The 15,188-nt window shown below is 47.2% G+C and overlaps 1 protein-coding gene across 2 annotated transcripts in view; it reads left to right on the forward strand.

The window, feature by feature from the left end:
• Positions 1-11,436, forward strand: part of ZC4H2 (zinc finger C4H2-type containing) — a 33,456-nt gene extending 22,020 nt beyond the window's left edge. The window contains exons 3-5 of one of the 2 annotated variants that reach the window (XM_029607562.1): positions 466-638; positions 7,939-8,101; positions 10,013-10,275. In XM_029607562.1, the coding sequence (XP_029463422.1) occupies positions 466-638; positions 7,939-8,101; positions 10,013-10,126 (450 nt within the window). In that variant the 3' untranslated portion in view covers positions 10,127-10,275. Of the gene's footprint in view, positions 1-465; positions 639-7,938; positions 8,102-10,012 lie in introns of both variants that reach the window. The other variant, XM_029607563.1, reaches the window with a different exon arrangement.
• The last annotated feature ends 3,752 nt before the right edge of the window (positions 11,437-15,188 follow it).

The raw sequence follows: 15,188 nt of genomic DNA on the forward strand, positions 1-15,188 counted from the left end.
TAGGCTGAGAGTAATAAAGCTGCAGGATCTGCTTCCGGAGGGAGTTGTCCTGTCTGCGTGCATTGATGGGCGGGCGAGGGGCGGGCAGTCTTAGTGGGCCCGATGTGCCGCTGGGATGTTAGGTGTTGACCCCAGGAAAAGTCATTTTTAGGGGTTAGGTAGATAATATTCTTCCACCGGGAAGCCAAACTGTGACTGAGGTTCTTTCATTTCATGCGCTGGATAGCAGTAGCGAGGCAGCGAAGAGGTAGCTGGAGAACGACTGTGATCTTCTTTCAGCTGGGTTTCAGGGCTTGCTGGGCTCAAACCACTGATAGTAAAAGCTCACTCTGCTGTGCACGGGCGGGGGGGTGTCTTTCAGTATTCTCTCTTTGCTCTGGTGCTGTTACGATGCCACCCTAAGCCTGGGGGTGGGACTGCTGCCTATGCATCTGTCTGCTCATCGGCTATTCTTGTCCATTTCAGATGGAGAACACGATTAAGCAGTCCGAGAACGATCTGAATAAACTCCTGGAGTCTACCAGACGCCTTCACGAGGAGTACAAGCCCCTGAAGGAGCACGTGGATGCCCTGAGGATGACCCTAGGGCTGCAGAGGTTGCCAGACCTGTGCGAGGAAGAGGAGAAACTCTCACTGGAGTAAGTTCTGAAGTCTGTCTGTGTTACATGTTCTCCATCCCCCCCTCCCCCCCCTTCCTCCCAACCAGGCACCACGACGCGGGTCCGTCCCCGAGAAACGTGGCATGCCATTGCTCATGGACTGGACAGAGCTCTTCAGGACAGGGGAAGAGGGCCTCACCTGTTCAGCTGTGAAAGAGGTAAAGGGACGCTCAGTAAGCCTTTGATATCCAGAGCAAGGTGCGTTTTCCAGCTGTTTGAGTACACACGAGGGTCCGGTTCAATTTGCCGTGGTTTGGAAACCAAAATCTTCCCTGTGTTAAAATTCAGATCTATTTCAATTTGTTTTACGTTAACCCCATCCCACCCCGAAAGAAAACAACAAAAAAACCTAAAATAGCCAGTGGCGATGCTTCTTTAGAAGAAAGCTAAAAATCTCTCAGTTATGGCGTTCCCGGGTCTTTGCCGCCCGGTCTCTCCGCCCGTTTACCAGAGGGAAGGGGGCACTACAAGAAGTACCAGCTCGGTCGTCCAGGAGGAAGAGGCTCAAGGTTTCCCAGTTAATCAAAACTTCTCCAAGCTGTTGTTAAAGGAAGATTTGGATTTATGTGGCACCGAACTAATCCAACCTAAGATATAGAAGTGGGGATGTGTTTTGTTTTTTTTTTTTTAAAGTTTGTTTATGCTTTTTAATTTGGATTGAAAATTTTGGTTCATGAGCTGGGGTGGCTCAGTTGGATCCGAGTGCTCCAGCCGTCTTACTTCAGTGCATGTAGAAATAACTTTTATTTCCTGTTGTGCGCCGCCTATGAACTGCTGTGTTCCCGGTAGAAAGCGTTAGTAGTTGCACACTGTCTCTTGCTGGAGAGCAAGCTCTTCTGCACTTCGTTGAGGCGTTGCCTGTAACCCTGAGCCTGCCTGGTTAATTCACGCTTTTCAGATAGAAAAAGTGAGGAGCGGGGCTGTACCTGGGTGGTAGTAACAGGGGTTCTCTCTCTCTCTCCCTCTCTCTCTAACATGTCTGGGACAGGGATTTTCTCCTCTCTCGTTGTTTTGTCTTGTGATCGCAGTTTTTTAAATTTGCCTCTTGAATCCGTTACGGAGTACAAAGCTCGTCGTTTCCCTCTGCAACACGGAAACACTTGGATCCTGGTGCATGGCCACGAAATTCTGAGCACCGAAGGCCCAAGGAGCAGAGAGCGAGAGGTTTAAAGAAACCAATGGCTTTGCAGAAGCAGCAGTTGTAAAACCAGGCTTTTTTTTTCCTTTTTGACCATGTAAAGTTTGAGCAGTGAGGTGCTTTTTTTTTTTTTTTTCCCCAAGCAGTATAAACCTCGCTGCCTTCTGGGGCTACCCCTGCTTGTGGCAATAACAAATTTATCTCGCCACAGGGGAATGCTGAGGCGTTCATATATTATTCATTGGTCGCATATTGATTCTGCTGCAGTGAGACGGTAACAGGCCTGAAATATCGCGCCTGTGGGGGAAGAAGGTTTCATAAATCAGGCCCTTGGAGATTCGAGCTGCAAGGGCTGACATAGCCACCAGATTCCAAGTCATTAGCCCATAATATTTATTTATTTTATTTATTTATTTATTTAAATTCTTTTAATATACCGATGCTCAAGACCAGGTCTTTTCGTACCGGTTTACAATAAACTAGGGGGTAAACCAGTTAACACTGAAAGCGAAAGTTACGTTACAACAGGGAATGTGGAACAAGGCTGTTAGAAAAAAAGGGATAGATTAACAATTTCTAACTGGAGAGCAGTGCATGTAAGCAGAGAGTAATTGCTTACATGGTGAGAATTATATACAATTTACACAGTGGAGTCGATTAGGCAAGTTATATGAGGGCGCAGTTAGCAGAGAAACAGTTCCTTTGTGCGGCGGAAAGAGGACGCAACCGTGGGGTGTTGGTCCGTGTGGATTACCATAAGGCTTCTTCAAGGATATGCTTGGGCGAACAGCCATGTTTTTAATTTTTTTCTGAATGTGATATGACAATGTTCCTGGCGGAGAGCTGGCGGGAGAGAATTCCAGTGATGCGGACCGGCAGTTGATAGCGCTCGTTTTTCAATGGTGTTGTGTATAACGGATTTGTTCGGGGGAATCTGGAGGGAGTCTCTGTATGCAGATCTGGTAGGTCTTGCTGAGGAGTGTGGTTTGAGGGGTATGGTGAGTTGGAGAGAGGATTGCTGATATATGGTTTTGTGAATGATGGTCAGTGTCTTGAAGAGAATTCTGTAGCGGATGGGTAGCCAGTGAAGTATTTTCAGAATCGGTGTGATGTGGTCCATACGGCGAGCGTTTGTGAGGATCCTGGCTGCAGCGTTTTGCAGCATTTGAAGAGGTTTGGTAGAAGAGGCCGGGAGACCAAGCAGCAGCGCATTACAATAATCAATCTTTGAGAATAGTATGGCTTGAAGGACAGAGCGGTAGTCATGGAAGTGAAGGAGAGGTCTTAACTGTTTTAGGACCTGTAGTTTGTAAAAGCCTTCTTTAGTGGTGTTGTTAATGAATTTTTTAAGGTTCATTCTGGAGTCTAGGATGGCTCCTAGGTCTCTCACTTGATTTACTAATGGTGTATTAGTAGTGTTGGCTAGTGGGTTATTATCATTGGGGGAAATGACCAGCAGTTCCGTCTTGGACGTATTGAGAACAAGGCTGAGGCTTGTGAGGAGGAGGTTAATGGCGTGAAGGCAGCTATTCCAATAGTTTAGAGTGTCAGAAACGGGATCCTTGATGGGGATTAGGATCTGCACGTCGTCCGCATAAATGAAGTAGGTGAGGTTGAGGTTATTGAGTAGTTGGCATAGGGGGAGGAGATATATGTTGAATAGGGTCGGCGAGAGCGAGGAACCCTGGGGAACTCCTTGCTTGGCTGCTACAGGGTGAGACTCTTTGTTGATTATTTTTACTTTGTAATACCTGTCGCTTAGAAAGGATTTTAACCAGAGGAGTGCAGAACCTGAGATACCTAGTTCCATCAGATGGTTGATGAGGATTGTGTGGTTAACTGTGTCGAACGCAGCCGAGATGTCTAGCAGAGCTAGCAAGTATGATTGACCTTTGTCGAGGCCCATCAGGATGTTGTCTGCTAATGAGAGTAGGAGAGATTCTGTGTTTCTGTGTTTCCTGAAACCGAATTGTGATGGGTATAGAATGTCGTGGAAGTGGAGGTAGTCTGTGAGTCAAGTATTGACGAGTTTTTCCATTAGCTTGGCTATGAAAGGTAGGTTGGCAATGGGGCAGAAATTTATAGGGTTGGATGGGTCCAAGTTAGGTTTTTTTAGTAATGGTTTCAGAGAAGCTGTTTTTAAAGTGTCCGGTACTGTTCCGTGAGTGAGGGAACAGTTTATGATGTCGGCCAGAGGTTTGGCGATGATGTTTGGGATGGTGAGAAGGAATTTGGTCGGGATTTGGTCTATTGGATGCGATGAGGGCTTCATTTTCTTGATGATAGATTCGATTTCCAAGGATGATGTAGGATCAAAAGATTCTAGTGACAGTTTGTGTATCGATGGGGCGTGGTTTTGGTCAGGTGGAGGCTGGGAGTTTGGAGTGGGGTTGAAAGATGTCAGCGGAATAAGTAAATTTTTTATTTTGTTGTTGAAAAAAACTGCGAGCTCAGAGAATTTGTTTTGTGCTTCTTCTTCTGGGATGATTGGCAGAATAGGGGTGGTGAGTGCTGCAACATATGAGAATAGTGTTTTTGGGTCGTATAGGAAGCCGTGTATTTTTTTGGCATAGAAATCCCTTTTGGTACGAAGAATGGTGGCCCTATAGTAGCTCATTGCGGTTTTGTAGGAGGCCAGTGCGGTGGAGGAGGGATCCTTCCGCCAGTGTTGTTCTTTATGTTGTAGGTCTTGTTTGAGTTTTCTTAATTCTGATGAGAACCAGGGTTTTTTGTTAGTACGGGCAGGATTGATATTTTTGGATGTCAAGGGGCATATTTTATCAGCTGCTGAGCGAGTGATAGTTAGCCAAGAGTTCATGGCGGTGTCCGCATTTGTGAGGTCCAGGTTAGTTAGGTCCTTGGTGAGAGTGTTGCTGAGGGCTTCCATGGAGCATGGTTTTCTGAATTGGAACGAGGATTTAGGGATGTTGGAGGTCGGTTTTTTCTTTATGGATAGTTCAGTTTCTATCATCGAGTGATCTGACCAGGGGATGGGATCTGCCCCAGGGGCATGCGATGGCATTCTGAGTGACTGCGCGTTATTTGGAACAGGGCTCCCGCTTTCAGACTGTGCATTGCCTCCATTAGGGGAAACCCTTAGAAATCTTCTTAAGCAACGAGTTTGTGGGAATCTGCTTTAATTTTGCCCACTCTCCCTCCCAGGGGCGGTGCAAGCATGTTTGCTGCCCTGTGCTGCCCACCCCATTCATTCAGTCTCTGTCCCGGGATGACAAAAAAAAAAAAAAAAAGCCCAGTTTCCTCCAGCGATCAATCTTTAAAAACTGATATCTCCCCCAACCCCTGGGTCTTCACTCCTGCCCCAGAATCCATGGCTAGAGCAAGGGTATTAGGCGAAGTTAATAGCCTTGTACAATGCACCCTTCCTCCCCCCAGCACTCTCCACATCCGGAGATAAGTTATACATTTATAACAACATTTTACATGAAAAATATCAAAGTACAGTATTCCGCGGTAAAAATATCATTTTCCTAGCGTGTGGCAGATGGACTCAGGACCAATGGGTATAGTGTACTCGTACTAGCAGTTGGAGACGGATCAGATTTCAATCTGACGTCAGCCCCTAGTACATATACCCCTGCAGGAAGTGCAGCTCCTCAGTATTTTCCGTCTCCAAAGCAGTTAGGAGCTATCTGCATGCTCCCAGAGCATTAGACCAAAATTGAAGAACGAAATTGGAAGAAAAATCCTACCTGAAGACGAGCCCCGCACTCCTGCGGTGATACCCTCGGGTCCCTCCCCCAGTTGAGTTTCCCGAGGTGATTTCCGTGGTCCCTTGGAGGTGAGCCTCTGTCCGGTGGCCGAATCGCGGTAGGGACCTAGCCCCCGAATCCCTCGGGCGCGGCTTAGAGGCAGCCTCTGCCTTGCGGCCGAATCACGGCGAGGACTTAGCCCCCGATCCCAGGCGCGGCTGAGAGGCAGCGGGTGCACCCCCTCGAGCGCGGCGGTGAAGGTACTTACCCTCTCCCCCCGCAGCCAGAGACCACCTGGAATGAAACTGGGAAGCGCCGAAGACAAGGTAAGGTGGAAATCTTCTACTTTAAGCCGGTCTCCGAAGATCGAGGAGGAGCACAGGTCAGCGATCAGAAGCCTATACCGCCGGGTACAGGCCCTAGAAGGGCTAGGCCCCGGCCATTCTAGGATCTGCCCTCGTGGAGACCCTCCGAGGAGGTAGCCATATTGCCCGCATGCTCGCCATCGCTATCTTGGCCCTGTTCACCGCGCCGCTCGCCGTCTGACCCAAGCGCACAAGTTTAGTTGAACGCTTGAAATCACTTGTGCGCACAACTTTAGGCGCACATAAAGTCTTAGGCGCATAAGTAAAGCGCACAGGACAAGGCGCACATCCGCGGCTAGACACACCCCTGCGCGCATTTCTCAGACGCAATGGAGCGCACAAGAGCTTACGTGTCCACAGAAACGGCACCTCCAGAAACAGGTGTAAAAGCTCAAGACCTCTGCCCAGCATGCCATATCAGAGCCGCACAGAGCAAGGAAGCTTATATACAATTTTTTTTAAATGTCCCAAACACCAATAAAATATTTCAAAATGGCAGACACATCACATAACTGAAACTAAAAAGTATTTTAAAAAATTCACGCTCTTTTGATTTCCAGTCACCCTGAGATTGTCATTGCTTACTGGGAGTGGGTGCACAAACTTTCTCGTCTCTTTCTTATATATATACAGTATATGTGTGTAAACACACCCATGCTCATACACACATACACTCCCTATCACACACACATAAACATATGCTCATATTATACACATATGCTCCCTCTCTCATACACACCCAGGTGTCTCTAGCTTTTCTTTGGTTGGACTCCTCCAGCATGCTCGGGCCCTCCATTTCAGCTGCTGGCAGGTTGGGATCCGACCTACCAGCACATACCCCACAAACATACATACCCCAGGCAGGCTCGCATTCATACACACAGGCAACGCAGACAGCCACACGCACACAGCTGCAGACAGCCACACACACACACACGCACGCACGCACACAGCCGCAGACACATATACACACACTCCTGACAAGCTCCCATTCATACACATGCAATGCAGACAGGCAGGGTCCATGGGGCCTCTTATTTCTCCTCCCCTGCTGCCATCCTATTCCTCCTTCGTTGGGGAGAGCAGAAGTTGGTATAGAGCTGGAGCCTGTTCTGCAGCTCCTCCTCCATGCAGGCCCTGCGGTATTCAATGCTCGCTAGCACCACGAGCATTGAATACTGCAGGGCCGGCACCTGAGTAGGAGCTGCAGGACGGCTTCCTCTTCTGTGTTATGGAGTGCGGGCGGTTTGTTTCTTCTGCTGGTGGGATCTGGTCAAACAGTGGCTGCATGGGCCTCTCCCTACTCCCGATGCCAGCCCCTGGGGGTGCCTCCCTATGCAATTACACGGTTTGCACACCCGGAGGCACCGGGCCTGCTTCCTCCCTCACTTCCCATTTCTGATTAATTCTGCCAGCCACTCATTGAAAGCTTTGAAGGCTGTGTCAGAGTGGGAATTTGTGAAATGGTTTGACAGAATATCTCTTAAGCAGGAATAGTAGGTCAAAAACTTGTTAGGTAATTAAACTGTCAGTCCAAACGAACAGAATCATTTAAGATCTGCCTACTTTTTACTTCTGAGGAGATGGAGACCCAGAGGATGTTGGCAGATCAGGTCCACCCTGTCTGCCCATTTGTGTGTGGCTGCTGCGTTGCCACGAGTCCCCACTCAGTCTCCGGCCCCCCTCTTGTCTGTCCCAAGTTATCGGTATTGAAAGATTCTGAAAGCTCCCTCCACTTCTCACTTCCACCATTACGCAAGCAAGTAAATCGAGCACTGCTGTGCCAGTACTCATCCGAGCCCCGTGCAGCCCTCACACTGGCACATGTAAAGCAGGAATACAGCACGGACAGCTGAAGTGTGGAGTTAGCGATGGAGATTTATTTTACATCAGTAGGGCATGGCCGATCCAAAAAAAAAAAGACAGACTTTTTGGACAAAAGAGGAGACCAGAGCTAAGACCCAGCGAGGTAGAGATTGACACAATTAACTGACAAGTAACTGAGGAATTGGTGTAGCATTGCTGATTGGGTGATGCATGTTCTTCTGTTTCTCCCTTTCTCCTAGTTACTTTGAAAAGCAGAAAGCCGAATGGCAGACGGAGCCCCAGGAGCCCCCCATCCCAGAGTCCCTTGCTGCAGCCGCAGCCGCTGCCCAACAGCTGCAGGTGGCCAGGAAGCAGGACACCCGGCAGACGGCGACCTTCCGACAGCAGCCGCCCCCCATGAAGGTAAGGCTGGGGGGGGGGGGGAGGCCATGCCGGGGCTTTCCCGGCAAAGACTTCCTGGTTCTGACGAGGATTCCTCCTTAACGCACCTCGCTGGAGGAGCCCAATCTGCCGCCCAGAGCCTGTGTCCCGAGCTGCCGCCTTGTGCGAACACGGAGAGCACTTCTGTGCCCTGGCGCTTCTCACTGGGCGGCGTCCTCGCAGCCCGGCAGCGTGCACGCTTATGGCCTTGTGCGCCCTCTGCAGTTGCTGTACCAGTTAAGCCATCACCCAGCGGGCGCCTCCTTTCACTCTCCTCCTATCCCCCAGCGCTGTTGCTCCTCTGTGCATTTTCCTTGTGTGGGCTCGAGAGATTCCTGGTGCCCACACTCTCCTGTTTCCTCTAGCGTCCTAGCAACCAAGGGACTAAACGTAATTGCCTGACATCGAAATCTCTGTCTGCAATAGTCTAGAGAGGGGGAGGATTTATTTCTGAAGGATCCCCGCCCCTGTTTCTCCCTCCCTTTCCCTAGGACAGTGGCCTTGGCCAGCTCAGGTAGCCCTGCTGGCCCCAAGCTGGAATGGATGCAGCTGAGGTTGGGCCCCTGGGTGCCTTTCTTTGCCCACACGTTTGCCTCTTGGCTGCTGATTATCGTCAGGGTCGTGTAGCTGACCCGTGTGGTGCACCCGACAGGTGGAAACCCAAAACCAGCAAGGGTCACTCCTGCCGTCTACGGAGAGTTGTCTTTTTCTTACTGGAGCCTAAGGGATTCTTGGGTTTTTTTTTTTTGATATATCCAAATCCTCTCGTCTCTCTGGATAGGAGTCTCGGAGTGGGCTTTTCTGCATGGGATCACATAATGGTGTCTCCAAGCAGTGGTGCCAGGCAGGAGGTTAGTTTTAACTGTAAAAAAAAACTTAGCAGGTGCGCTTTGTCCAATACTGGGATGAAGTGAGCCTCCGAAACGGCTGTGCACAGTTGAGTGCAGAGTCCCATCGAGACAGCACTGCCACAGGGGTTGGGCTGTAGGCCACGCTGGTTTTCAGAGTAACCAAAGCGTGCAAATGAACCATAAACTGGGGCCACCGATTGCAAAGACATTTTCATGACTATTCACTGTGGCCTTCGAGGAATGGAGTTTGTAACCCCTGGTTTAGAAATATACCCAGAGGATATGAGTTGTATTCACATGGGACCTGTAAATAGAGTGCACATTTATTAGAATGAAAGCTGATACAGGTAACTTAGAGAAACCCCTCAACTCCTGATTACTGAACTGGATTATTGGACCAACATAAGATGGTGGGCAGGCGCTTTCATTGGACCGTGTGGATCCACTTTTCTGACTGCCCGAAAACGCCTGCATCTCCTGATCTTTGGATTCTTCTGTTGGTCCCACATGAGCTGTTACAGCCGACGAGGATTCCAGTGTTCGTCAGGACTGGTGTGGTTGTTGGCTATTAGATCTCTGCGCCCAAGGCTTTAGCAGGACCATTTTGAGATGTTTCTGCTCCTCTAAAATCCATGGGATGTACTTTTTGCCATGCCGAAAATGGGATGGGACCAGGACCAGGGGCGGGAGCAGTAAGGTGCAAGTGGGGATTTAATTTTGAATTCCCTGCAGTCCCCTGAATCTTTAAAGGGAAATTCAGCAAGGAACCTCACTTTGAAAATTTGCTTGCTGGCCCGCAGGTACAAAGCAAAGTGCTCAATTTAAAATCCCCCCCCCCTCTTAGTGGATAAGTGCAATGCACTCTGTGCACTAAGCGGGTGCCAGCATTTCTTTTTGGCTGATGTGCTCTGTAAGCCAAACCCCCTTGGGAATGTGTCTTGCCGTTTTTTGCTGCCTCGTGGGGGGTGGGGGGGATTCTACTGTGCAGGAGGGGCAGTGAGAAGCAATGTTATTGACTTGACCATCTCATGTGATCTTGCAGGCATGCTTATCCTGTCACCAGCAAATTCACCGGAATGCTCCCATCTGTCCACTGTGCAAAGCCAAGAGCCGGTCCCGGAACCCGAAAAAACCCAAGAGAAAGCAGGATGAATAGAGGCAGAAAGATGGATGGATGGACTCACACACACACACACACACACACACACACACTCACTCTCTCACACACTCTCACTCTCTCACACACTCTCACTCACACACACACTCTCACTCACACTCACACTACAAACCAAGCAACCTCTTGCTAGTAGAACTGTACCCGAGGCTACAGTACTACTTATCCTGTGTTCTATATTTAATGTTATGTAAGCACAATGGTGGTTTGGTACTCCCCTCTCCCCTCTCCGTTTGCGTTGAGGATGGACAGTGTCTTATGGTGCTATTAGCCTAACGTTGCTCTCGACTGGGTCAGAGGAGAGTGTGAGGCCTGCGAATGCGTCTGTAGGGACCCCGGGGTGCTGCAGTAGATGTGCTTCCCCCTGGACAGCCAAACAGAAGGCAGTTTCTTCCCAGAAGCAGGAGAGTCCTCTGGTACGCACACCCAGAGCACTAAAGAGGAAATGGTGCAAAATTCCAAATATTTGTTTCTGATTATGTCATGGTGTATTTGTGAGTTGCTGTTCGTCGGCAGAACCGGTTTGAAAGGGGTATTTGAGCAGTGGGGGGGTAGTACATCGAGGTAAATTGTCTACAGGTGTGATTTGATAATCCATGAGGATAACCAATCTAACCTTAGGTTATGTGATGTTAATCGGATGCTGCTGATGCCGTTTGACATCCGGTGCATGCTGCCAATACGACTTGTGGTGGTTGGAATTAGAAGGGGGGGAAAAAAAGCAAACAGACTGCAAATTTCTTCGTTTACCTAAAATGCACATAGAAGTGGAGTGGACAATATTCGTTTAGCTTTGCATTTGATAGAGAGAAACGTCTACACGTTTGCCAAAATATCACAATGGCTTTCAACATCTTCTTTCGTTTTTGTCTTTCCCGTGATTTTGCCAAAAGCAGTTGCTAGCCAGAGATTCTGAGAAATGTTAATTGTTAAAAAAAAAATGTTAGTGGAGTGTATATATCTATATATATCTATATATATTTTTTAATTTTCATCAGTTTACGGTGTTTGTATCATGATATTTTTCTTCCTCCTAAATAAAACCTCCGGCAGGGTTTGAACAAACCTGTGTTGCATTTGCTAGCTGTCTTTCTACTTTCAGACCAGATTCCCGAAGCAAAACACAAAGCTGTGCTGGGTGATGCTATATAATAATTTTCTAATTCCATGTCTGGGTCTTTTTTTTTTTTCTGTTGCTGTACTCTCTGCAAGGAGGATTCTACTGATGAATTTGTCGTCTGTCATTCAATACCTGTACCCCAACTCGCAATAAAGAACATCTTCTAGTCATACCAGTCCCTTCAGTGATTGGAGTGGAATAGGAGTGTCTTATGACCACCCCTCTGCCCAGTAAGGAACTGTGTACTGGATTTCAGTGCACAGTTTTAATGCTCAGATTAAAATATTTAACTCCCAATGCAGAAAGCTAATGCTATGCAAATGCAGCGGGAGTTAAAAAAGAACGGCATTTTAATTGTAAAATGTGCTTTTGGCACAGGCCGAATCCATATTTTAACTCAAAAGGGGGGGGGGGGGGGAACTGGGAAAGAAAGACTGCAGAGAATTGAAAACCAGATAGCCGGATAAATCATACTTATCTGGCTATCTGGTTGCAGCTAACCACTCTCACTTAAGCCAAATAAGTCAGTACGTATCCAGTTATCTGGCTGCAGTTAGCCACTGCCACTTAGCATAAGTATAGCTTTAGCTGGCTAAAGGGGTGTGGCTAACTGCGGCCAGATAAACACTGACCCAGCCAGCTAACTAGCGGTGGCTGACCATGGCCAGATAGCTGGATAAGTATGATTTACCTGGCTATGTGGCAGCTGAAAGGAAAGATTTCTTTTATAACATTTTCTGTGCCCACACATCAGCACTGGAAACTTAACTCCATCTCTGACCCAGGAGATGGAGTTTCCAGCGTTTAAGAAAACCTGGATTAGGCCAGTGCACCTCTCTGCATCAGGGAGTACTGCTCAGTGCCCTCGTTTGCATGGGATTTCCATGCAAGGACGCCAAGCAGGTCTCACGTTTTGGGAGCGGAAAACTCCTAGCTGTATCGGCAGTAAGGGGCCGAGGCAATAAGATGTGCATTAAAACGAGTGCTCGTATTGAATGCCTGTTTCCCTAACGCGCGCACAGCCACGTCTCCTGGGCGCCCGATGCAACATGTAAATGAGCTGCTGCTGCCTTAAAAACGGACGTGCTAGGGAAGAATTGTGCGTCCCTAGCACTCAAATCCATCAGGCGCCCACAATTGCAATGGGGCAGTCAATACGAGCGCCAGTTTTATTCCGCGTCAGGTCAGTTTCACCCAATATACACGCACAATAGCAAGGAGCAGAAACGGCCTGGAGCGTGTGGTGTGCGTGTATGCTTTGCGTCCAGAGTTTTTTTTTTTCATCAAGCCATTACATTATACCTTTATTCTTAAACACTACAAGCAGGAGATTTAAGTATCCCAACGATACCAAGTAGGAGGAACCACAAAGGACAGTATTATTTTATATTTATTTAAAAATGTTTGTATACCGCTTTTACAATTGGGAAATTAATCAAAACGGTTAAGAAAGTAAAACATACATAATCTAGAGGTAAAAACTTAAAAAATAAAAACAAAATAACAATATAAAACGTTGTTCAGAAACATAAAATTTACAAAAATACCAAACAAAGTGCCTTCTAAAATGTAGTATGAGGGGAAAATGATTGAGGGAAAATGGGTGAAAAATTAATCGATGGTGAAAAAGTGAAAACTGAAATTATGATTAGTCAGGGAACTAAATGCTTTCTGGAACAGATAGGTTTTTAATGCTTTCTTAAATTGTTGAGTTGAAGGTAAGAGGCATAAAGAATCAGGCAGGGAATTCTATAAGATTTATTTATTTATTTATTTTTATATACCGGTGTTCGATTTTACATATCACATCGGTTTACATTTAAACAAAATTTGCAGGAACTCATGCTTTACCTTTGTCAAATACATTAAACATTTAAATATGGGGATTGTTAACAAGGGATATAAAAGAACATGGGGAATGGCTAACACTACGGGATGCTCGAAGGGGTGCACAAAGGGAAGTGCCGCTTTGTTGCGCCCCTGCGGAGCGCGACGCACGGCACGCGACGCCTGGTGTTCTGGCGCTGTTTAACGTCCGCCACAGTCCTCAGTGACGTCAGAGGGGGCGTGTCTCCTGATCAAGGATCACACACCGCCCCTCCCCTCTCAGTTCCAGATTGATTCTTTTACCAGCTACCGAAAAAGATCTTTTACTAGTTATTTCTAATCTTGCCAGTTTCTCCTGAGCGCTTGACTTAACGCGAGCTCCGGGGCTGAAGTTAAATTTGCCATGTTAAAAAGTGTGGTTGGGCGCCCAGTGATTTTCCTGCTTCGGGGGAAGGTAACAGCTAATGGAGTCATGAACACGGAATTTACATGTGATGAGCGCTACCAGCTACTCGTTTGTGCATGCATTTTGGATACACTAATCTTATTGCATTGGGTGCTATTCTAGCGCGTCCAAAACGCGCATAAACCTGTGTGCTAGGCTGGGGGCACTTTATTGTATTGGCCCCTGAGTGTTCATATGTGGGTAAAGTTGTTTGTTGGGGTGAACTCACCTTTCTGCATCGGCCTGTTAGAGAGGCAGCAGCATCGCCAGAAAGTGCCGGTTACATTGATCTATATTTCCAGGTATTCCTTGTCTCCCTACATCACTGCAAGCATCGTATCCTTGTCTGCTACCAGAACCAGTGGCATTGCCTTTTCTGACCTAAATGTAAGCATCAGATTACTTTTTTGTCTATGGGTATTCCTGTGTATACAGGCTTTCAAAAGAGCCCTGCCCCATTTAGACATTTTGGACCTGTAGATGGAGGAAATTGAGTAGTGGGGTGGGAGAGGGCAGAGGCGTGAAGGCCCAGGGTGAGGAAGTGTGAATTTTTAAAGTTTGGATTATTGGAAGGAGCTGGTCTTTTTCTGGTGGGGATGGGAGGGCCTGGGAGAGATACTGAGATTGACAGTGTCAGAGAGAGGGTGTGAGACAGAGACAGATACATAGGCTACAGTTTGTCTGCTTAGTTGGGGGTGGGGAGAAGGACTAGGGAGGTCATACTGGTGGGCCAAAAGGGGGCTGACTCAGCCCTAGCCTAGAGCATTTGAGAGGGCACTGTCCCTTCAATATTCACCCTAACTATGGTTATGTGTTACAGTGTGTGAGAGAGAGAGACTGACAGAGATTGTTTCTATTGTGTTTTGATTATTGGAAAAACAATAAAAATTAAATGTAAAAAAAAAACAGAACAAGGAGGGAGCAGCACAATAATTGTTCACATAGCACAGGGCAGGAAAAAAATCTAGAACTGGCCCTGTTTTATAAATATGAAAAAAATTAAGTGGTATCCACTGAATGTAGCTGGATATTCAGCAGTCACTACTTAGCCAGGTAAGTCACTACTTACCTGGATAAGTAGCACTGAATATCAGCCTTTCTTCATTTAACACACACACAAACTAAATATGCTTCTTCTTCACAAATTGTGTTAACATTTTAATTGAGGAGATTAGCACAGATGTTTCCTTTTGAAGAAGTCTCTTTTCTTTGATGTAGAAACACAGAAGATGTTAGCAAATAAGGCCCACTTCATCCACTCACTCTGCTTGTTGGTGCTGGTCTAGTGTGCCATCACAGGTCTTCCACCTGCCACCACGACGAAGGTCTCTGTGTCTGCCTGTGCATGTTTGAATTCTGCCACATCCAACCATCTCCACTGCAGTCTCTTCCAGGAGTCTACCATCCACTCAGTGAAAAGGTATCTTCTCTCACTCCTTTTTTACTTCCCTCCCTTTCCTCTTCAATCATAAACCCTTTCTCCTTGAGTTCTTCATTCTATGGAAAATGCCACCTCCTGGTGCCTTATTTAAGCCTGCTCAATCAGATGCAAAGCAAATCATCCAGATCACAGACAATGCAACCCACAAACACATAAGTGCAAGACAAACATATTCTTTTATGACCCTACATCTACCTCTAAAGATAATGTT

The sequence above is a fragment of the Rhinatrema bivittatum genome, chromosome 6 (genome assembly GCF_901001135.1).
Source record: "Rhinatrema bivittatum chromosome 6, aRhiBiv1.1, whole genome shotgun sequence".
In the NCBI taxonomy this organism is placed as follows: Eukaryota; Metazoa; Chordata; class Amphibia; order Gymnophiona; family Rhinatrematidae; genus Rhinatrema; species Rhinatrema bivittatum.